Source organism: Aythya ferina (genome assembly GCF_964211825.1).
Source record: "Aythya ferina genome assembly, chromosome: 3".
Classification (NCBI taxonomy): domain Eukaryota; kingdom Metazoa; phylum Chordata; class Aves; order Anseriformes; family Anatidae; genus Aythya; species Aythya ferina.
Genome location: NC_140298.1, coordinates 20,996,321 through 21,021,447, shown reverse-complemented (window position 1 = coordinate 21,021,447; position 25,127 = coordinate 20,996,321). Strand labels below are relative to the sequence as shown.

At 42.2% G+C, this 25,127-nt stretch overlaps 1 protein-coding gene across 1 annotated transcript in view; it reads right to left on the bottom strand.

The window, feature by feature from the left end:
• Positions 1-25,127, bottom strand: part of TGFB2 (transforming growth factor beta 2) — a gene marked incomplete at its 5' end in the record, with an annotated part of 72,993 nt that overhangs the window by 46,413 nt on the left and 1,453 nt on the right. Inside the window, one exon of the mRNA XM_084514995.1 lies at positions 24,283-24,579. Within this exon, the coding sequence (XP_084371121.1) occupies positions 24,283-24,579 (297 nt within the window). The remainder of the gene's footprint in view (positions 1-24,282; positions 24,580-25,127) is intronic.

The following is a 25,127-nucleotide window of genomic DNA, read 5'->3' as shown; positions in this document are numbered from 1 at the left end:
TGGACATCTCTTTCTATTAGGGCTGTGGTAAAATGGGCAGAAATTATAGCTGAGAAAGATCTATAGGCTCCAAATTCTGATATGGTCCAAAGTCCTGCTAAAAGATACTCCAAAGTCCTGATAAAATACAACAAAGATTGAATATCTGTACAAAAGTCAATAGAATGAGTCAAAATTCAACCATGCAGAGACATCTGAAGCCCATAATCATCAAAAACTGACAGCACTTTTTATGGCAGTAACACCATTCCCTTGGAATCCACCCTGTTCATTAACAGAAGTTATAGAACTGCTGCATTGCTTTTTTTAAAAATATATACATATATATGTATATATATTGTCATTCCTGGCCTTTCAATGATAAATACCAAGAGGAGGAGTGGACCAGAAAGAGTCTAGTGAAGTAAAAGAACCACCCCACCAAAAAAAAACCAACTCAACCTAACCCAACCCAAAAAACTACCTTACAATGCACATGATGCAAATATAGCATCTCCTTAGACTTTGATATTCAGCGTAGTTTTCTACTTGGTTTGACATGGTTCCATAATTCACCTGGCTACATCTGGCAGTTAACTGTCTGTTTTAAATTAATAACCCACAGGGCCTCTAAAAGTAGTGGGAATGGTAACTTCTAAAAACTTGTATACTTGGCATTTACAAGTAGACTAAATGAAAAAGGACACACCATCAGTGGTGGAGAGAGAGACCACTTTCCAAGCAAATTCTTTGTAACCTCAAATTCTTTGTTGTGCCTACCCTAGTATGTATAAAGCTGAACTCTCATCAATATTGCCTAGAAGGAAGGAATTATCAGTGATTTCTCACACAGAAACACCTGTAAGTTTGTGGGAGATTTTTTTGTTTCCTGTTAGTGGTGACTACAAAAGCTTCCCTGCCTCTGTATATGGCATGGTGAATAGTACTATAGATTGTAGAATATCCTGAGTTGGAAGGGACCCAATAGGTAGTATTAACAGATAACAGTCTTCAATTATACCAAAGTTCACAACTTCACCATTTGAGTGTTCAAATGAAATGCACAAAGCAGCACATAAATGAGTATAAAATAACTTCACTGCTAGTGAATTTGGAATGGTCTCCTTGAACCAGTATCACAGCCATACCACATGAGGCTCCACAAGGGTGAAGCTTTCCCCTAAATAAATGTGTAAAACTCCCACAAGTTAAAATGGAAGTTATATACACACACAGTTGTTAAGGGTGGGAAACAGCCTGTGGCTAGGTGTTAACACATCCATTACAAATCCCTGTTCTCCAGGGCTTAGAACCACGCTGTAAACATTTGTAATTAACTATGACACATCAACCCTCAAGATTTGCCAATTATAAAAATTAAAACGTTGCAACTGAATTCAAGAAGGAATTAAAGGAAATGCTGTGCGAGTGCACTGGAAGCAGACTCTGCTCAGCTGAAAGAAATCAGGGCAGTCCCCCTGCAGTGATGACAACACAACTGCATGAAGTTATGGGAGCTATGGATTTAGCTTGTGACCATGCAAATTAATTTTGAAAATCAGACACCAAGCTGTTAAGTATGTGAACAACACCTGCTTATGATAAAACACATCTCTGGTTAAACTGTGTCATCTCTTGCCTAAAGCACTGCAAACACATAATGCCTCTTCCCCCTTGTCAGCCATCCCAAGGGTGGAGGGAAGGACACATGGATACAGTAGATGAGTCACTGAGACTGAAACAAAAAGGAATAGAGGAAAGACAGAAAAGAAAGATGAGTTTGTCTACAAAGTAACACAGTCCATTGGATCAAGTGTAGGCCGCTCGACAAGTAGTGCTCAGAAACCATTAATAATCAGAGGATATGAAGCACCACTATCATGGAGACCTGGGACAGGTGCCATGTAACATACAACTCAAGCAGTACCTATCCAAAAAAGCAAAGGCTGAAGAACTTGTCATATTTTGTTTCTCATAAATATCAATTGTATAATCTGGAATAGCAAACCTAGCCAATGTTGGGCACTCAGTCAGAAAGATGATAGCACTCTGTTTTGCTTTCTTAAAGAGAGTATGAAAAAGTTACTCTCAATTCATTTGGTTGTTTCAAAATAGGGGCATGAATCATAGAATCATATAATGGTTTTAGTTGGAAGGGACCTTAAAGATCATCTAATTTCAACCCCCTGTCATGTCCCACTACACCAGGTTGCTCAAAGCCCCATCCAAACTGGCCTTGAACACTTCCAGGGATGTGACAGTGATGAAGAAAAATGCTCCTAACTTACTTCTCCATTCTCTTCATAGCTCCCATTTCTGAAAGGGCATTAAATCCCAATTCCATCTGAAAAAGGGAACAGCGATGCAAATGTTAGACAGGGGGGTCAGAGCTGATATTTATTCCTCTGATAGGCTTCTGCGAGAATTTGTAGAAACTCCTGAGTAACAGATACTAAAGAATGCTACTTAACATGCCTTGGATTGATTTAAAAGAAAAAAAAAAAAAAGTGTGATGGTGACACTTAAAAATTGGAAAGTGGCTTTTACATGATCATTAAGTCAGTCCACTGCAATCTATTTCCACAGAAGTGATTCCTGAGGTCTGTCTCAGTTCTCCAAGTGCAGAGCAAGCTACAAAGCCAACTGAGCATTTGGTGAACAAGGGCTGCAGCACAGTGTAAAAACAGACATGCTTAGGCTAAGCTTGGAGGCACAGACACATGACCCACAGTAAGGTAGTTCAGTTTCAGTCCTGCCATCCATTCTGCTATCCTTCTTTTACAAACAGGGCCAATACACACCCTTGGATGCAAAGGACTGTGGACACCTGCACTGTATGTTTGACTTACCTTGATTTTTGAAAAGTTCTGTCACAGATTAATACATTAACCCTTATCTATCTTAATGTTCCTCATTGCTTCTAGTAGCAATTAAACTTGATAAAATTTAAACTTAAGAAAATATAGCTTTAAACGGAATATAGTCTCATGTATGTAATAGCAAAAGGCTGGGTTAGGATACATACTATCTATTAAAAATGGAAAATGAGGAATTAAAGACACAACTAGAGTGGGAAAATATTCAAATGAACTATTTGTTAGCACCTAGAAGAAAGAAAACAAGGAGTTGAGTAACAGCTCACATGGACTTGTCAAAAGCAATTAGCATCCAAACAACCTGAAATGCCTTCAGGACTGGATAACAAGCTTTGCAAATAGTGGAGAAACCACAGATGACATTTATCTTAACTTCAGTAAGTTGGACGCTTGACATGCCCATTAGCAAATGGGGGAAATATTGTCTAGACAAAAAATACAGTAGGCAGGCTGCAAGACTGGAAGACTGGACTGAGAAAGCATCTGAGAACCATCTATCTGACTAGGTTCTGCAGAGCAATAAAACACAAATTAACAAGTAAATTTGGGTGTCTCAGCCAAAACAAGAGAAGACAGAAGGTGTCACAATTAGAAAACCTTCAGCTATGTCAACAGCTGCTGCAAAAAGCAGGGGAATGATCCATTTTCCAGGTCCATGCTGGATGAATCTTGAGTAGCTCCAAGCTGCATCAAGGAACATTTATGCCAGGTGTCACAAAAAACCTTTGGACATTGAGGATAATGAAATTCTAGAACAGGTTGCATGAGGAAGCTGTGGTGGCAACTGGAAGGCTTTAGGAAAAGGTTGCACAAATATCTATCTGGAATATTATGGCTGTAGTCTACAACCTCTTCTAATGCAAGACCAGCTGAGCAGATTCTTGAAGTCACTCCAGCTATGTGTTTCTTCTCTGATAACGGGCTGCTGGCAAACAGCTTACATTTCTGAACAAGCTTTATGAATACATCTATTGATACCTACATACGTCAGATATGTTTATGCAAAGTAATTCAGGAATGTATGTCATGAGGTCAGGTCCCAGAGGGCACAGATCAATACATCAACTCCACTAACATAAACAGTGCTGCACACCAGCCAGCAAGAACCTAGCCCAGTGTGCAGCAAGGTAATAACAGCTCTGAGCAGGGAGCTGAAGCTGTCAAGCACAGAAAGCTTCTGTTGCAGCCCATGTGAAGGAGAGGCTCCTAAAACCTCTTCTGTGGGAATGACTTGTACATACTATTAAATACAGATATACAGACAAACTTAAACATTTAACATTTCCTGCATAATCCGTTTAGAAGCCTGCTGCAACTGTCCTGCAACTACAGAGCTAATAAACTGTAACAGCTCCTTAAGATAAGGAGATAAGCCCTGTGTTAAAATAATTTATACCAAAACATTTGAAATGTGTAATAATGCAAACATAAAGAGCAAAATCTCTGTGGTATTACTGTTAAGTCCATGCTTAAAATAACACCGCATATAATTATGACTAATACTCCAATCCCTGGTCTTGAATTCCCCAAATTATGATGCTATGTTGTACACTGCTTTCCTCCACTGGTGATTCATTATCTTGGGTTAGCTTGTTAGAAAATAAATATATTCAGTATGAAGAGTAATGGTGAAGTTTTAGTAAAATTACTATGATATGCTTCTTTCTTAGTCTTTGGCATTATTTCATCCGAAACTTTGAACTTGCTGCTTTTCCTGATGTGCATTTCAAATTTAAAATGAAATGGGCCAATAGCTGAAGCCAAAAGTTTGACCTCTAGTATAACTGTTGTAATCTTCTGGGAAAATATCCTCTTGACTCTAAATTTCTCTTTTCAGACTCACCATGCTGCTGCTAAGAAATAAGTTATTAGAGCTGTAAGGTCATTATTAATGACTGGCCTTGAAAAAGGAAACAACAACAAAACAACCAGTAGCACTGAATGGCACATGAAGTTTCTCCATTTCTGATGTACAATTGCTTCCTAAGATAAGCATGCTGGACTAGCACAGACATGAGAAGATGAACACTATCATGTGAAGACATATTTTAGTTCATATTAAAGCCTCTTTCTGAGCACACATGCCCCTGGCAGTGTAACTGATTATACCATGGAGCATCTTTATCTGACTTGTCAGTTTAGATGGAAAGGTCTGTTGGGCTGGGAAAAGTACATCAAGATCAACTGCACCTCTCACAACAGGGTCCTGATCTCCCACTGTGGCTTGAGCAACTACCGTAACACAAATATTACAGCGTTCTTTACTTAGCTTCAATTGGATAGTGTTGTTAGATGGATGCAGTATGTTTCTATCAAGAAATATTTGGCTGCACTTCCACTAGAATGAAATGATCCCTGTAAATACATGGACAAATTGTGGCTGGCCCTTGGCTCTTCACATCAGAAAACCTTTCTGTCAGCAGCTGCAATATGGGGTGAAAGTTGGCTGATGTACTAGCAGGACCAGAATGGGAGCAAAGAAAAGGATCTCTGTTACAGGAGCTGTGGAGAGCCCTGACTCACTAAACATGGGCAGTTACAGCCTCCCCAGCTGGACTGTTCCTATCCATGGATGTTTTACTTAGCACCTCTCAATAAGAAGGAGGAGAAAAAAAAAAAAAAGAAAGGATATACAGAGTGAAGTTCTTTCTCTTTTTCCATTTTTCTGTCACAGAAGAACAAGACTCCTTTTCACATCATTTTTTTCCTTGGTGACATCAATAAAAGTTTAAATTCCTTGTCAAAAGTGATGAGAAAATTATTAATGACCCAGCACAGCTGCCAATGCCCTTGAACTAAGAGTGCTTGTGCCTACCTGCTTGGCTGTCAGTACCCAAAAATGGTACCACTGCTTCACAATGCTGAAGGTAAAATGGGTATTCTCATACTTACTTGATGTTAACAAAGTCTCTAAAACAGAAGGATTCCAGGCTCTTCCAATTTCCAGTCAGAAACATGAATTCTTACCAGAAAGACTTTGATTTGAGAAAACACTGTCTTCACAGCACAGATGTGATGTCTTTGCTCTGGGTTGTATTGGATGCTTTTGGCCAAGTCAGCCATGGGCAATTTTGAAGTCCAACCTCAAGAGCACAAATTGCATCAATCCAATCTAGAGGTGTGTAAAGGTCAGCTCACCATATCCAGAATTTCACAATAACAGGTAAATAAAACCCCTTCCATGTATCAAATAAATTGTTGCTCCCCAGCTCCACCCCACCCCTTGGAAAACGTCTTCATGGTGACACCGAGGCTTCCTTTGTCACTATTGATGCTAGTGTAACAATCGGTTCCTCAGACGAATTACTTTTTGTCACGAATGGTTCTGTCACTTGTGACCTTAGCTTAAGCCAAGAACCTCTCATCATTTGCTGACTTCACTCAAAATAAAAGCTGAACCAGTAGAGAATCAGGTAAATATATTACTTACAAAGGCAGCATGAGAATCCATGGCATCTCCAGATCTCTGTGAAATGCCTTAGGAAAAACATAAGAGAAAACTGACAGATTTAGGTATGTCAGACCTGAAGGCAAACCACAGAAAGCATTCTCCATAGTAGTCATTTTCACACCAGGACCTTTTCTAAAACATGTCTGTGATGAATCCATGAAAAAGGACACATGCTTCAAAGCTTCCCAGAGGTGTAGAAGAGAACTCTTCTCTCTCATATATTTCTGATAAAGACCCCAACAATGGAGACCAAGGAATTGGGTTTAGTTGGGTTTTACCGAGAAATCTGCAAAACTTCATTTCAAAGAATAATCCATGAAATAAAGGATTTGCAATGTTGCTGATATCAACTGGTTTGCAGGTCACTAAATACAAACACAGTGCTGAAGCACTCCTCCAGTCCAGCACTTCACCTCAGCAAAAGGGCTCAGATATCCTGCAACGCTCAGGGCTCCAGAACCAACCAAACACATCCAAATGTCTCCAGAATTTCAAAAAAGAACATATGTATGTGTATCTGCATGTGTATACAAACACATAGAGGAATCAGAATGTTACAGTATGCATCCAATCCTATATATGATGAGGCAGGATAAAGCATAGACCTAGGTCCTATTTGTAACACAAGAATCATATGTGCATGATTATACAAACAGGGCATTCACTGAAGGCAATAGTGATGGTGACCAGGCACATGGGAGTGCCCATCCTCCCTTATTGAAAATCATACATACAAACTTGCTCTGGATTGTCCAGCACTGACCAATATTTCTTCATCTATTACTATTCATAAGATCAAGTAGCTCCTTTTTATTAAAAAAAAAAAAAGAAAAAGAAAAAGAAAAAAAGGGGGGGAAGAGGGGGGAAGAACAAAAGGGGAAAAGAAAAAAAAAAAAAAGAATAAAACAGTGGGTGTCACTGCTCAGCTATTTGAACTGGAAGATATAAAAGCAGTCAGGAGATTTCAGTATTGCCTTGCAGAGAGTGGAGGAGATGAAAGCGAGTCCCACGGCACAGGCTCTGTTCCTCTCGCCCCACCTCTGCCAGGAAGCGCTCCTGTTCCCCTGGCAAGCTGTGCAGCTGGCTGCCTTCTCCTGCTCAGCCAAGGGTCCAGGGAACAGCGTTTCCAAACTATTCCCTGGCTAGAGGAGGAAATGAAAGCAAGTCATTTTCAAGAAAAGCAGGTTGGATTGTCCAACTCTTCCACTCTGGGGAACAAAAAAAAAAAAGGGGGGGGGAAGGGGAGGAGAGATGGAAAAAAAAAAAAGGATTATACAAGAACTAAAAGGGTAATGGAGAAGGAAAGCCAAAAGAAAACTGTACATTTTTTTGTGTTGCAGAGAATTCAAGATTCACAGACTGAAAGCACTGACAACACATCTTTAAATGATTAAGATAAAGACAGTGGGTAACAGATGAATGTTAGAGACAGAAGGAAGTGAAAGTTTTTAACCACATTAAAATCAGGCAGTCTTTCCTGCTTCATAACCATAACTGCAATTAAAATGATTTACACCCTGCTTCAGTACAAACCAGGAATAGAAAAGCTCAGAGAAGGTAATCCTTTGTTAAGGAGAGCTCCCCAGCCTGCAGAAATTAATGCCCCTAAGCTGACTGGATGCAGGAAATGCACACCTGCCTGCCCAAATGGAGGTGTTTAGCTTTCATCTCTGTTTTTTCACCCAAACTAGTCTAGGCAGCTCCCAGTCAGCTCTTTTCTAAAGATCCCTAAATGTTTCACAGACTATGGCTGCTCACTGAGGCCTGAGAGTGCTATGGAGATGAAGATGGACATGGAGCAATGCAGAACACTGCAGAACAAACAGAACAGTGGAACAGAGCCTTTAGGAGCTTATCTGAAGAGCTTTATGTACGACTGGCCCCAAGTCATGATATAAAATCCTTGCTATCAGAAGATTACTTTCAAAAAGCTGGTTATTCTGCTTTATAGAGTAACATGTCAAAAAACGATTATCTCCTGAAGATATGTGCTAGAATTGACTTCAGTTTAGCTTCAAGAGAACAGACTCAAAGAGAAAATCAATTATTATTTAAGTATAGGTATTCCAAGGTCCTTTAAGTAAGTCCTAATTGCTGGGATGAATTATGATCCATCCTGCCACCTACACTACTTTTAACACGTTCTTTACAGACTAAGGGCTTTGAAACCAGTGTGTGATTGCCTTTCCACTGACTGCTTTGCAACATGGAGTCACTAGCCAAGTTGGTGACTTACAACTCTCCTATACCTCGTGCTAATGAATGTGAAAAAGAAACCTGAAAACACTATCTGTCTTCCAAACTTAGAATTTCTTGCCACAGAACTAACCTCACAACTGGAGCATCCAATTTATTACTCTTTTCAGAGGAGAGCTGCTGACTTCATGAGTGCTGCATATATCATTACCACGTACTTCCTACTCCAGAGTTAGGAGCTGTAGGAAGTAACTCTCCCACCAGTACAATGGCATCCAATTTAGTCAGGTCAGGCCTTTATATGTCATGCCTGATGAGGTATTATAACTCTCTGATCAGATGGTTTCTAAAGACCTCTTATTTTAGGCACCTTTCAACCACATTTGTTGATTGTGGAATTGTATAAGACCTCTCAGGTCAGAAAACTGTCTGAGACAGAAACTGAGTGCAACTACAAGAAGATAAAATTAAAACCCACAACATTACAAGCAAAAGTAAAAGCTGCTGAGAACTACTATACGTCAGAAAATAAGAACTGCAGATAACAAATGAGAAAATCAGAGAATCAAAGAATCATTCAGGTTGGAAAAGACCTCTAAATCATCTAGTCCAACATTTTACCTAGTACTATCAAGTCCACCACTAAACTATGCAACTACGTTCTATATCTACATGTTTCTCAAAGACCTCCAGGGACGGTGACTCAACCACTTCCCTAAGCTGCCTATTCCAATGCCACACAACCCTTTCAGTAAAGAAATTTCTTCTAACATCCAACCTCAACCTCCCCTGGCACAACTTGAGGCCTTGTCTTATCACTTGGTGCTTGGGAGAAGAACCCAATCCCTGCCTTAAAGTAGAAGTGAAATAGTACTTTACAGTCACTTCACTACAATCACCTTGTAGTGAGGTGATTGTAAAGTACAATAAGGTCTCCCCTGAGCCTTCTTTTCTCCAAGCTAAACAACCCTAGCTCCCCCAGCCGCTCCTCACAGGATTTGTGTTCCAGGCCCTTCACCAGCTTTGTAGCCCTTCTCTGGACATGCCCCAGGGCCTCAATGGCCTTCTTGTAGTGAAGGGCCAAAAACTGAACACAGTATTTGTGGTGTGGCCTCATCAGAGCTGAGGGAAAATCACCTCCCTGCTCCTGCTGACTACACTATTTCTGATACAAGCCAGGATGACACTGGCCTTCTTGGCCACCTGAGTACACTGCTGGCTCATATTCAGCTGGCCATTGACCAGTACCCCCAGGGCCATTTCCGCCAGGCAGCTGTCCAGCTACTCTTCCTGCAGCCTGTAGTGTTGCCTGGGGTTGTCCCCCAAGTGGAGGACCTGGCACTTGTTGAACCTCATACGGCTGGTCTCAGCCTACCCAGATCCAGCCTACCCAGATCCCTCTTCAGAACCTTCCTACACTTGAGCAGCTTGTGCCTAACTTGGTGTCATCTGCAAACATACTGAGGGTGCATTCATCTAGATCATTGATAATGATATTGAAAAGAACTGGCCCTAGTACTGTGCCCTGGAGGACACCACTAGTGAGCAGCCTCCAACTGGATTTTACTCCATTCACCATGACTCTTTGGGCCTGGCCACCCAGCCAGTTTTTAACCCAGTGAATCCAACCCTTGAGCAGCCAAGGCAAAATGAAGTGGGCACAAAAGCTTCATGGCCAAGAAATTTAAAGAGGACATTTACATAAGTACTAATGATGTTTAATAATGACATTCATTCAGTACATGATAAAAACTGCTGAAGTTAATTGCACAGAAATATGAAATACACTTCTGTAGATAAAAAAGACAGGCAGCCTTAAGTTGAAAAGATATTTTTTTTTTTGTTCCAGAAGCAAATCAAAAGATCTTAAAACAACAGCTACTACAATCAGACATTGTGAAATGAGCAAGACCAAATAACTTGCAAAAGGCTTTGTAAGGAGCTGTTCAAGGAACTATCTGAATCATTAAAACTGTCTCTCAATAGATCCCTGAAAATATTTTAAGGATTATATTTGAAGAAACATATTTGCTAATATACAGTGCCTAAATGGGGTAATAAATACTATCTCACACATACAGTCAGCTTTATATTGATCCGAGACTAAATACAGGAATCAGAATCAATTCATAGGAACTGAAGGACTATAAACAACACGAAAACAGATACCATTGGTCCAGGGTCTTAGTGAGTGAGACTGGTAGTCCTGTTGATAAGACAAGTGTTTTAATATAATATACTTGCATAGCTGTAAGACATTTAAGCTGGTGTTACATGATGATTTCATTAAGAAGCAGGAACAGCAGGACATCAACATGGCCATGCAGTAAAGGAATCAAAGCCACGCTTTTTTTATGAGACTCAAAATATAATGGTAGACAGGAAACCACTGTTGAGAGACAGGCTTCTAACAAGGTCCCATAAGGCTCATTTTACAGTTTTCTACTATTTAATATTTTTATCAGTGACCTGGAAGGAAACTAAGCCATTATTAACCAATTGCAGATGAAATAATTACAGGGACGTGACAAATAATGAAGATAACACATCACAAATACCAGTGAGTTGAATTGCTTGGTACATATAGATATGAAGATGTAAATGTCAGTTGAATCAATAACAAAATATAACCCTAGGAAGAGAGAATCTAGATCATACTTACAGAGTAGAGGATTTCATCCTGAGAGTCAATATGTCTGAAAAGATTTGGGGAGGGGAGGGCCCCAGTGGATAACTAGCCAAACATGCACTTTTATTTCTCCTAGCAGAGCTCCCAGCTCTACTACTGAAATTAGCTGTATAAATTGTGGAATAATGAATAAGAACAGAGAGACCGTAATATGAATGTGTTTGATTACAGCGTAATCACTGCTGAAATACTCTGCAATACTGTTGTCCACAATCCCAGCAGCATATGAGTAGACCAAAGGAGTTTCAGAGGGGAGCTGTGAGAATGACTACAAAGGGGCTGGGAAGTGTCTCAAGCAGTACAGCATATTAAACTTAAAAACTGGCTCAAAAAACCTCTAAGGATCTGAAACATACCCAAAGCTGGGTAGCTGGGTAAAGCAGCCCACACTGTGCTTAAGGCTGCCCCATTTCTGGGTCTTCTAGGAGCCAAGAAGCTTGCTCACAGCAAAATCATAGAAACATTCAGGTTGGAAAACACCTTCAGGATCATCACGTCCAACCATCATCGTCTCTTACTGTCATACCCATGTCTCATAAATGCCTCCAGGGATGAGGAGTCCAACACTTCCCTGGGCAGCCTGTTCTAATGCTTGACCACCCTCTGCATGAAGAAATTCTTCCTAACATCCAGTCTAAATCTCCCCTGGCACAATTTGAGACAGTTTCCTTGTATTCTGTTGCAGAAAAGAGATTGACACCTCCTCACTGCAACCTCCTTTCATGTAGTTGTAAAGAGCAATGAGGTCTCCCCTCAGCCTCCTCTGCTCTGGAGTAATCAGTCCCAGCTCCCTCAGCTGTTCCTCAACGTATCTTCTAGTTCTTTCATCAGCTTGGATGCTTTCTCTGCACTATGCTGCCTTTTTGAGCAGCTCAATATCCTTCTTGTAGTGAGGGGCCCAAAACTGATCACAATACTCAAGGTGCAGTCTCACCATTGCTAAGCACAGACGGACAATCATAGCATCATAGAATGATTTGGGTTGGAAGGGACCTTAAAGATCATCTAATTCCCACCCCACCCCACTCCGCCATGGGCAGGGACACCTCCCACTAGACCAGGTTGATCAAAGCCCCATCCAACCTGGCCTTGAACACTTCCAGGGATAGGGCATTCACAACTTCTCTGAGAAACGTGGTTCAGTGACTCACTACCCCATAGTAAAGACTTTCTTCCTTGTATCTAATCTAAAACTACTCTAGTGTAGTTTAAAACCATTACTCCTTGTCCGCCCCCTACAGTCCCTGACAAAGAGTCCCTCCCCAGCTTTCTTGTAGGCCCCCTTCAAGTACTGGAAGGCCTCTGTAAGGTCTCTCTGGAGCCTTCTCTTCTCCAGGCTAAATTATCCCAACTCTCTCAGCCTGTCTTCATAGGAGAGGTGCTCCAGCACTTTGATTATCTTTGTGGCCCTCCTCTGGACTTGCTCCAACAGGACCATGTCCTTCTTGTGCTGGAGGCCTGAGAGCTGAACACAGTGCTCCAGGTGGGGTTTCAGAAGAGCAGAGTAGAGAGGGAAAATCATCTTCCTTGATGTGCTGGCCATGCTTCATTTGGTGCAGCACAGGATACGGTTGGCTTTATGGACTGCAAGTGCACATTCCTGGCTCATGTTGAGCTTCTCATCAACGAACACCCTCAGGTCTTTCTCCTCAGGGCTAGCCTCAATCCACTCTCCACCCAGCCTGTATTTGTGCTTGGGATTGCCCCAACCAAGGTGCAGGGCCTCACAGTTGTCCTTGTTGAACTTCATGAGGTTCATACAGGTCCACCTCTCAAGCCTGTCCAGATCCCTCTGGATGGCATCTCTTTTCTTGAGCATGTCAGTCGCACCACTCAGCTTGGTGTCATCCACGAACTTGCTGAGGGTGCACTTGATCCCACTGTCCATCTCACCAATAAAGATTTTAAACAGTGCCGGTCCCAATACTGATCCCTGAGGAACACCACTCATTATTGATCTCCACTTGGAAATTGAGTTGTTCACCACAGCTCTTTGAGTGTGATCACCCAACCAATTCCTTATTCACCAAGTGGTCCATTTGTCAAATCCACATCTCTCCAATTTAGAGACAAAGACATCATTTGGAACAGTGTCCAATGCTTCACACAATCCAAGTAGATTATGTCAGTTGCTCTTCCCCTATCTACCAACGTTGTAACCTGCTTGTAGAAGGCCACCAGATTTGTCAGGCATGATCTGCCCTCATTGAAGCCATGTTGGCTGTCACCAGTCAGCTCATTATTTTCCATGTGACTTATCACAGTTTCCAGGAGAATCTGCTCCATGATCCCCCATGGCAAATAGGTGAGACTGACAGGGCTGTAGTTTGCTGGGTCCTCCTTTTTTCCCTTTTCAAAAATGGGGGTTATGTTTCCCGTCTTCCAGTGGGAACTTCACTGGACTGCCACAACTTGTCAAATAGGATGGACAGTGACTTAGCAACTAAAAACACCAGTTCCCTCAGGACTTGTGGACATATCTCATCAGGTCAAATACCTAGAGAGGGCCTACAAGAAAGCTGGGGAGGGACTCCTTTTCAGGGAGTGCAGTGATAGGACAAGAGGGAATGGCTTTAAACTAAAAGAAGGTAGACTTGAATTAGACATTAAGAAGAGATTATTTACTATGAGGGTGGTGAGTCACTGGACCAGGTTGCCTGGAGAAGTTGTGGATGCCCCAACAAGTGTTCAAGGCCAGGATGAATGGGGCTTTGAGCAAGATGGTCTAGTGAGAGGTGTCTCACATAGAACCATTCTACGATTTGATGACTCGTGCACCTTTAAGTCCCTTAGAGGTCTTGAAACTGATCCCCTCCTACACTGGGTGGTTCTTCATTCCCCCAGTCCCTGCATTTGCCTTCTGGGGCATGAGCTATGTAGCTAGAGCACTTGCCAGTGAAGGCTGAGGCAAAAACGTCATTAAGTACCTCAGCCCTCTCCATATCCTGGGTAACCAGGTCTTCTGTTTCCTTTCAGCATGGGCCCACGATTTCCCTAGTCTTCCTTTTAACACCTATGTACCTATAGAAGCATTTTGTGTTGCCCTTAATGTCCCTGGCCAAATTTACTTCTAAAAGGACCTTCACTTTCCTAACCCGATCCCTTATTGCTTGGACAATTTCTTTGTTTTCTTTACAGGCTACATGTCCTTGCTTCCACCCTCTGTAGGCCTCATTCTTCTGCTTGAGTTTGGCCTAGAGCTCCTTGTTCATCCATGCAGGCCTCCTGGTGTTTCTGCCTGACTTCCTCTTTGTTGAGATGCATTGCTGCTGAGCTTGGAGGAGGTGATCCTTGAATATTAATCAGCTTTCTTGGGCCCCTCTTCCCTCCAGGGCTTTGGCCTACAGTATTCTACCAAGCAGATCCCTGAAGAGGACAAGGTCTGCTCTCCTTAAGTGCAGGTTACAAGCTTGTTGTGTGCCCTGAAGATCATAAAATCCACGAAGACTGCCCTTGAGTTTTACATTTCCCATCATGCCCTCCTTGTTGGTGAGAATTAGGTCCAGCATAGCACCTCTCCTCATTGGCTCCTCCAACACTTGGCGAAGAAAGTTATCATCAATGCATTCCAAGAACTTCCTGGATTGCCTATGCCCTACTGTGCTGTCCCTCCAACAGATATTGGGGTGGTTGAAGTCCCCCATGAGAATCAGGGATTGTGAACAAGCTGCTTCTATCTATCTATAGAGGGCCTCATCTGCTTGGTCTTCCTGATCACTTCCCAATTCCTTCTGACCACACTATTTCTGATACAAGCGAAGATGACACTGGCCTTCTTGGCCACCTGGGCACACTGCTGGATCATGTTCAGCTGACTGTTGACCAGCACCCCTAGGTCTTTTTCTGCCTGGTAACTTTCCAGCCACTCCTCCTCATGCAACTGCATGGGGTTGCTATGACCTAAGGGAAGCACCCAGCACGTAGCTCTGTTAAACAGCATGCAATTGGACTTGGCCCATTGACGTAGCCTATCCAGATCCCTCTGCAGAGACTTCCTACCCTCAAGCAGATCAACAGCCCCAGCTATCCACCAAACTTCCTTTTCCTGCAGGTGCCTACATAATGGACGCAAATTTGACAGTAGTCTTTGAAATAGCAAGAGAGGATTTAAACCACATTAAAGGCTAGAACTTATAGCTCAACAACTTAAAACACCAAGATTCTTGTTCCTAATGAATATAATTAATCATTGGAAAAATCTACCAGATGTTATTTGGAGACCCTTTTAAAAAGGAATTAATTCAGATAAATTCTATGGCCTGGAAAACACACATAGGAAGAATGAAAGACCATCAAGGTAGCATCCAGCTTTTTAATTGGTCATTGTCCATTCAAAGCCTCCTAGAGCAACGTGAGTCTCATCCTTCCTAAGGCACAGTACAGTGCTCATTAGCTATGAGCAGACCTGGAACTTTATATCCCAAGCAGAATGTCTCCTCTGAAGGGAACATCTACTTCAGTTGAGAGGTAATACTAAGGTTCGCTCAGAAACCTGCTTGCAGGCCTGGCTGTCATTACACTAAGGCATTTCACATTCTGTGACTGTAATTTGCCTTATATTAAATAAGAATCAAGCCCTTTTGGTGTGGTTTTTATGCCACACCAAATTGAGATGAAGTCTTGCTCCAAAATGACATAGGAAGTGCCACAATAGGCATGATTTTCTTAGATAAAATATCAAGTTCTATTTCTTTTTCTCTCTTGCCTCTTATTTATTTATTTATAAGACCTGTGGAGGCTGTTGAGTCTTCCCAGGCTTGAAAAATATGTAGTACAAACATGATTTAAAACAGCATTCAGGACATTTCTAATCAGCAAAGCAGGTTTACTTGACTCAGGGTTTATTTAAATAAAAGGCTAGGATTCTAAAAGGCTACGAAGGAACCAGCAGGAGAGAAATTCCTAACTCCTTTAGGTGCTTCTTAAAATCCCAGCCACAATGACAGTTCTGCTTGCCTAAACAATCACTGCAGATTCCGGTTTCAACAACACAGGGAAAAATCTGGAGTGGCTTTACCAACTCAAAATTAATTTGTTCTAACTTTTCATCCACGTAAAAAAAAAAAAAAAAAAAAAAAAGTACCTCAGAAGTTAACTCATTATTTCATGAGGCAGTTTGTGACATACTAAGTCAGAAAGGCTTCATGTAAAACCACATGCGCTTCCATGCAATAAGCACAGCTCTTGTTCCCAAACTACTTGGCTTTCCAGCTTGTAAACTCAGCATTTATCATGCAGCAAATTGACTTTCAGAAGTTGTTTTCCTGGCTCTGGATCTATTCAGAACTGACTTTCAAGATTTTATTGATAACATAAAAACACCTTGTTGGCTTAGGCCTGGCCTTTCTTTACAGTCCATTGCTTAGGGATTTGCCACATTCTTATTCACAGCCTTCAGATTCCCCCCTGCTCTGGGCGCCAAGGTCTGATTTTATCCTTGTTTGTAAGAAGCCTCTGGATGTGGAGTGATGAGCTTCTAGACAAAAACTCACTGTGGGGAGGGTGATAGACATATATCATGGCATGTTTATTTGCCAAGACCTTTGCAGTCATATGGTCATTTATTTTAGATAGGGGGAGGTGTGGAATACCCAGGAAGTACAGGACATGAACTCATGCCTCCTATTCTGCAATTCTTGCCATATTGCTGCCACATGCTGTTCCCAGATGACATCTGCCATCAAATGCTTCAATCAATAAGCTACTAAGGTGTTTATTTAAAAAAATTTTTTTGTCTTTTTTTTTTTTTGCAAAGCCTTATGCAGAATAGCAGAGTAATGTGTCCCAATATATCTTAAAGATGTGTCTGTTCTCTGAAACAAAGGAACAGCACTTAATGTCTGATCCAAAGAGTTTTGCAGTCAATGGAAAGACTTCCAGTGTTTTCAGCAGGCTTTGGACCAGGGCCCTTAATCTGGGGAACATACTCTCAAAAGGCAGAAAAACGGAAAGGTTTGGCTGTATCACATGTATAGCTGGCCTTGTGGCAAGTGTGCATTAGGCAGATTCCCTTCCAGACTCTACCTCAACAAATACACTTCCAGCCAGAGAAAATTAAGTCTCCCAATAAAGTGGGCAAATAATAGGACTCCAACTTGGAAGGAGGTAAGTTCCTTCAGACACATGATAGTGTTGTAACTCAGCCTCTGGCCACCTTTATAAAGATCTCTTTTTCTATATCCTTTTGGGGCTCTTTTCTTCCCCGATTTGCAAGGAGGATGTGAAGTTTCCAAATACATTGCTCCTAGCATTGAGGAGACATGTAAACTGCAATGGAGGAATCCAGATTAAAAGAGGGAGAGACAGCTCATACCCCCAGCAATCTGTTCGAGTCCATCCTAAATGAGACTAAGCTGCTCACTTAGCTCCCTTGCTTTCCAAATTGTATATCCTGGCAGGGAGCCTCTCAGTTCCTATCGCACCACCAGATCAGAGCAGCAGATTTATTTTCAAGAAAGCTTTGTTTCTCACTTGCAAACCCAAAGCTGTATGTACTGTCTGCTGCAATAGCCTGCCATTATATGCTAGGTAAACACATAACAAGCACAACAAATGAAACATACAGGCATCTTTCAGCAGACCTCAATGTTGAAATGTGGCTACTTCACTTCCAAAGCGTGCATCAGGGAAAAAAAAAATGATATGGAGCAGTGATTGGCACAAGACATATATAGTCCTTACTCTGCCAGGGAGGCCCAGAGCCAACTATGACAGCCAAAAAAACTGGGCTGGATCGCTCAGAGATTGGGCAAGAATGAGAACACCAAGGATCTGCATGGATCCAACAAATCTCCAGGCAGATTAAAATATCCTATCGTGTTGGAGAACATAATACACTGTTTATCCTTCCCTGAGGGCAAATATCCCCTATGGAAGCATTGCCTGTAGGCATATGGATAAAGAAACAAACTGCTGATATCATACGTGTCAGTGGACCTGACCCCCAGTCTCCATAAATTTTGCTTACTGGGTATTCATGAAGTCATATGATCCATTCAACTGGACTGATTCCTGCACCAACCCCTTGAAGCGTGAATGCTAGGCGCTGTGATACAAAGGGAAGAAAGAGTGGCTTCTCTGTCACTACATTCACAGGGCAGCATTAACATCTCCCAGCTTGGCTAACCACCCCTGGAAACAAACAGAGGTGGGACAAGGAGATGCAGCCTGCCAGCGGTGAACACCAGACCCTCATCACACTGTGCCTGCCAGACTCTTCTGCCATTATTTTAGCCCACCACTGCATGCAAAAAGGGTAAATTTGCTGAGTTGTGTTTATATGCCACTTGGGAGATCAAAAGTTCTGCAGGGGTTATTCTTCCTAGTACACATCTGGGCAGTCCTGTAGTTCTTCATCACAGTTTACCCAAATCCCCCAAAAGACAATTTATAGATTATATTGGACAATGCTTGCCTATATAGGCAAGGGCTACTCTTTGACCAATTTTGGGGTATAGGAAATTATCTGGAAGCACAGTGGTAGGCTCAGGCTGATTAAGTATTATTGCCCAGAAACCTTCATCAAGTATGGGATTGCTAGGTACTCTCCAACCACTTCAAAAGAGTCAGGGCTGCTAATACCTACTAGTACCTCACCCTCCTAAGTACAGTGTCCACCCATGGGGTTGTTGGATCAACTCACAACTCCCCATGCAGTGAAAACCAGCATGTTCTGATTGCTATCTCTCAATCATCACTATAGTAAAGGTAAGTTACCAGCACTATTTCAGCTGAGCTAGCTGCTGAATTGCAAATGCTATATGTAAACAAAAACAAGCAATAGAAGGCACTTCAGCAGGCTTAGCTTGCCTTTTAAAATTCAAGGCAGGGGTTTAAAAGAGATGAAGCCAGGGAAAACATTGGATACTAACACCAGCCAAACAGGGAAAAATAACGAAGTTGTAAGACCAAAAAACTGAAATGGAAAGAATGACAGATTTACTGCTGCATTTGATGCACATAACCACTGATAGACTCTCCCCAGGAAGTGTTGAAATTACCATCACTGAAATGAATCCAGAAGCTAAAAATTAAATTATCCTTCCCAGAACATTCCAATTTGGGCTTTGGCAACACCAGATGTTTTAATGCTCTTAAATATATGCACGCGCGTGAGCGCGCACATGCACATATGCACACATACATACTTAAGTACAGTATCCTCTTTCACACAAGACCTCCCTCCTGGTTTTCACAAAGTCAGACTGAACATAAGGTCATTTTGCAGTCCTTTCTTCAAAGTCTCTGCTCAAACGCACAACTGTCAAATTAAGCAATCAATAAGGAGCCTTACAGCAGCTCCAAGTTATGAATGAATGGCTATTTGTGAACTCGCCTGTCAAGACAGATGCGGTATTTGTCAGTGCAGCGTGGGTTAGATATGGTGGGAAGGAGCCAAACAAACAAAGCAAAAGGTCAATATCACAACATTTCCCTTTTTGCCTCCCCTCAGCTTGCCTAAAAGGATGCTACAGCTTTTGATGAAGTGTAATACAGTACTCTATTTACATGCAACCTATAATGCTTATTTGAAAAGAAATATTTTCACAAGACAAGTAAAAGAAAAATGTGTGCCAGGGGTTGAAGAGCATGAACTTTCGTGTGTAAAGAAGCTAAAACACAGAGGGATAAATCCAAGATTAACAGAAAACAACACATCTTTAGAAACTTTGTGATACTTGAATTGAGACCACCCTATGGAAATTGAAATATCATGCATTGTTTTTCTTGCATTAAAACATGTTATAACACCAAAACTCTCTCATCTTTCAAATTAAAACCTGAATGACAGAGAGATGTTCTAAAGGTCTTCTCCAACACTCAGAGCCATAACTTTGCTGCAGGGACTGCTGCAAGGTTTTGCTTCCCCTGAAAACCAAGCATGGATGCTAGAGAACCCATACAGCGATACTGGAGGTATTTCAGCAGTGCCTGTCTCCTTATAGTGAACAAGCAGCCTCTCTGTGCTGCTGACCAAGCTCATCCCCACCTGCCACTCTTCACGAGGAGCTGGGAGCTTTCCAAGCAGCATACATGAGCTGCCGTGCAGTCCCCTTCAGAAAACCTGACTCTGCTACCCAAAGATGAAACTTTTCTATTCTGGACCAACTTGCAGAGCACCAAAAACACATGAAAACCTGCTCACCAGACAGATCTAACGAAGCCAGGTCTAGCACTTCATTTCTCCAAGGCTAACCCTGTGCTATTTGAGCTCAGAGAACCACAGTACTAAATGAAGTCATGAGTCATTCAGAAACTCTAAAACAACTGATCACACTGGAAGAAGATAAAACATAACACTTCATGCTAAGTTTCTTCAACCCCTCATCCTCTTGTCACAGACGAATGTTCGAGTTTCTCCTCTACACTCCTTAGCTGTATTTCTTGTATGGCTCGGTACCCAGCTGCAGTCACTAAACAGCAGCAAGGACAGTGGAGACAAGCATGGGGGAGGCATTTCAAGAACCATAGCTGCTCTGGATGGTCTGCTACGGGAAGCCAACTGATAGCAATGAGAGAGCTAGGCATCAGTCTAGGCACAGATCAAAAAATAAACAAACAACAGCGTGGGGTGGAAGGCAAAATGCAAACTTCCTCTAAACAAATGACCAAAACAAAAAATTCAGCCTAAACAAATCAGCTGAAACATCCACAGCACTGCATTAAGTAATACCTGAGGAGTGCATCATTCTCTAGCCAAAAGCCGCCTGCTCAAAAACGTGCAGCATGTAGTTTCACAACAGGAACGGAAACACTTGTACCTTTACTAATGACTTGTTTTGTCACGATACGCTGGGCTTTTTCTCTTCATTTGCAGAACAGGAGCAGCCTAGCAGAGACCCTGCAACGGCAGAAGTGGCCAGCTGCCCAACAGGGTAAGGCCTTTTCAGGATCACAGGGCTACTGAAGAGCCTTTTCTTTCCTCTATGAAAAAGCTTGTACCATATATCCTCTTGACTGGGCTCTGATGCCTAAATGACAGATTTCAAATAAGTAAGAGGGATTTGAGCTGTCTGGCTTTCCTCATCCCCCGTAAACCAGGCCCCAGTTCAGGAAACTAATTAGGCACGCATATAACCTTAGTGTTAATGAGTCTATTCATGCATGTGAAGTTCTGCATGTGTTTCAGCACCTTGCGGAAGAAGTTCACTAAGGACAATAGCCCAGAGTCCTCATCCATCTTTTTGCTCAGCAATTTTGCAAGCAAGAGCCTCACACTCACAGAAATACCCTGGAAGTTACAACTTCAAAATAATGCAGTCATGCACTATTGTTCTCATGCTGTGCACCAAGGATGATTTTGGGTAAAACCGGCAGCTGATGAAGATTAAGATGGTGCTCTGTTGTTTTTGCACAATTGCTTGTTCCTACCCAGTCCTACAGTCAAGCAGAGCCAGCAAGAGCAACACAAGCACTGGGCATTCCCAGCAGATCTCCAGCCCTGAGCTCTGTAATTTATGGGAGGGCTTCACAAAGCATCAGAAGACAAGTACACATTTCCAGATAGGCCTCTGGTACTGTAAAACTCTCACACCACCAACGGGCTGGGGGCAGCAGGGGCAGTGATACACTTCTAACCTTTTCACTCAACAAATGACAGGGTGGAAGTGTCTCTTTAAAACAGACATTAGAGATAAACAAGGAGGGCTGCAACAACAGCTTTGGACAACAGCTCTACGTTTTTCTTGCAGGTCTTCTCAACTTTCAGTAGTGAGAGCTAAGTAGTGGGACACAGGTCTTTTGCATTTCTGGAGGTGTAGGCTTCTTCCTCCAGAAGAAATGCAGTGAGGTGGATTTACCGTGCCAGACCATGACCTCCCCCTTTCCCAGCAAGTAACCGATGATTCAGAAGGCAGTCAGAAAACACACACGCTGCACCCAACCATCTGCTTGATACGAGTGGGAGTTGAAGAAGAGAGCTCCCTTTGATTTCGGCTGTACTCGGTTAGCACACCAGAGCATGTTATTTTATTATCCCCCTTAGCACGTAGATGACTACTGTCCAGAAAATAACCCTGCCTCTTTTTAAAGCCATCTGCAATTTCCTGTTTTCTACATCCCCACATAGGAAGACTGTAATAAGTGCCATTCATGAACAAGGAACTGTTCCTCCCACGTCTCTCCTCAGGGAAGCCCTCACATTGCTTCAGGTCCTTTGTGCAAATGACAGCAAGCCTGGTGAACGTGCAGTAGGCATCCTACAAGGAGGTGCTCCAGAGCCCTACCGTAAGGTCAGCACAGCTCGGTTTTAAACTACACTGCTCCTCCTAAGACTTTCCGTATCATTAACAACATAGGAAATCCTGCAAGATTAAGTTCTCTGTTCTGCTAAATGCAAACACACGTGAGCTGCACAGTTGTAGCTGTTCATGTCATGGTGATGATGCTGGTGGTGCTGGGAGGCCAGAGCTGCTCCTGAACCAGCAGCTCTTGTACCCTGCAGACAAGAAGCCCACATACATATAATTACTGGTAAATCGAGTCCTTGTTGATAAAGTAGAAGCATGTCATTGTGCCCAGTTAGTTTATAATGTTGTCTTTCATTAGGTAAACGCTCAGGAGAATGACAGTCTATGTAAAGCAATATTCATGGCACTGAACTCCCAAAATGACAAATCCTACCACCAACCTCAGGCGGGAAGCTGGGGAGGCAACTGCATACTAACACAGTCCAAAATCTATGCAAAACCAGGACCAAGCCCAGAACTGTGATTTCTTGAGCTACTGAGTCCTGACTGACCCATCTCCCACCATGCAGTACACTGAAAATATACATGACTGAGGCTTAAGCCATCAATAATGACCAATTCATTGACTGTGATAAAACTTGCTATGAATAAAAACTACAGAATTGGGCTCCAGCCCCTGCATACACGTGTTGCCTCTTATTCTTTAGTGTTCCAGGTATGCACTAGTAATGCAATCTGTAATACATAACTGTGCTGGCATTAAATTTCTGTTTATTTTCAGTGCAGTGATGATTATTCAACCTCAAATCGATAATTAGGTTAGGTATCAGGCCCCAGATGATCAATGAGGAATTGATAAATAACAAAACGTCTAAGATGACTTGACCTCTGGCTGCCAACCAGTCTTGGGAGAGATTTAAACTTCCAGACTCTAATCCACGTTGTCGCAAGCACAACACACGCAGGCATGCTTCACAAACAAAAGCCTTTGGTTTTTTCACAACCTCTTTAGAGTATTTTTTCTGCCACCGCTTTTCCTGTCAGTTGGCTTTGGGTCTGGTAGTCCCCAGATTGCTGAATTTCCACATATATTTCCATACTAGATGTGCCTTTAACCTCAAGTGGACTGTCAAGCCAGATGCCAGATGCCCCCTTACTTCCTCAGTGCAAACTATCAGTAAACCTTAGCATAACTCTACTTTGAGTCTTAAACTAACAGCATGTGAAAAGATTAATATGAATAAATTCAAAACTAATCAGATCCCTTCTTTAAATGTTGACACAGTATTATTTATATCCCATAAATACCTTCTTGACTAAAATTCATCCCAGGAGATTGGCACCTTGCCAGTTCTATTCATATTTACTGTATTTATACAGTACAGTTGGCCAAGGATAATATTTAAGACAAAATATGCCTTAGGGTATATACAATATCTCTTATAGTTTTCCTTTTAAATCTCCTCATTGCTAAAAATATTTAGTCTGAACTTTATAAAATGCCCCACAAAGACCTATCAGCAATCTGTAGTGATATATTGCTGACTATGAGTATAATTAGAGCATATTTGTAATACTTGGGTTGTAGTCAGTTGCTGAACGCTAACAACTTGTGGTAAGAACTGAACCACTGATCTTTCCCATGCCTTCCTCCCGGCAGCTTGTGACCTCCAGTGCGTCCGTGCTGATCCCCTTCTCCCCCAAGTACAGCAGAAGCTGCAGAATTAAAAAAAAATCCACTCTGAAATGCCTCGCAGGAAGCACCCAGGGCCACCAGACCTGCGCTTTCAAGATCTTCCTTTAAAATATGGTGGAGCGATTTCTTCCTTGCTGTCTTTTTTGGAAAGGTTCACTCCGTCCAGTATAACTAGAGAGCAGTGGAAAAACAGTTAACCTACTTACTCTGATGTTCGCAACAGCACTTGCACAGTAGTACTGGATTGGCTGCTGCAGGGCCCTCTGATCCCAAACTTGTGATGCACTCTGTTGGTAGATACCTGCAATCTCCTTTGCTCTTCCAAAACCTCGATCGATCCTTCAGCACAAATCTGGCCTCTGCCGAGGTTTTAAAAATAGATCCTCTTTCGTCAGTGCCATCCAAGTCACACACCACAGATATTTTAATTTTCTGGAAAGCCTGTGGCTGTATTTTGGACAACCAATTCTCTGCCGTTTGCTCACGCCAGGGAAAAGGACAGATGTGTGGTCAGGGCTGAGGCGCTTTACCTTCAGCGACAGCCACAGGGTCAATTCCACCGCTAACGGCCTCCCTAACCTTTGCTCTGAGGTGCTCATCACTCTGCTCGGGACATGACCTGGTAGGTCGCAAATCAAAAGCACTGACTTACACCAGCAAAACCCTACTGCATGCTCTAGAAGAAAACTGACACGGTTTCTGTGTTCTCGCTATTGCTGTGAATTACACGGCACCTCCTTGCTCATACCCACTTGGCTCCAAATAGAAATTTTTTTTAAAAAGTATTTCTTCCCTCAGGGTAACAAGGGTGGAGTGTATTTATCATGGCTATTAGGGATGGTGCCATAATTACAATAATAAAATGGCTCTGACTGCCAGGGTGTCCTGTACCTGATGGTGTCATTTAACAATAAAGGGAGAAAGGGAGGCAGCTGCACCGATCGTAGAGTTCGGATACCTTGGCTGGCATCCTGGGACTCTCACATGCAAGACAGAGCAAGCCCCAGAGTTGCAACTTGCTAAACTAAAAATAAATAGAAGAAAATGCAAT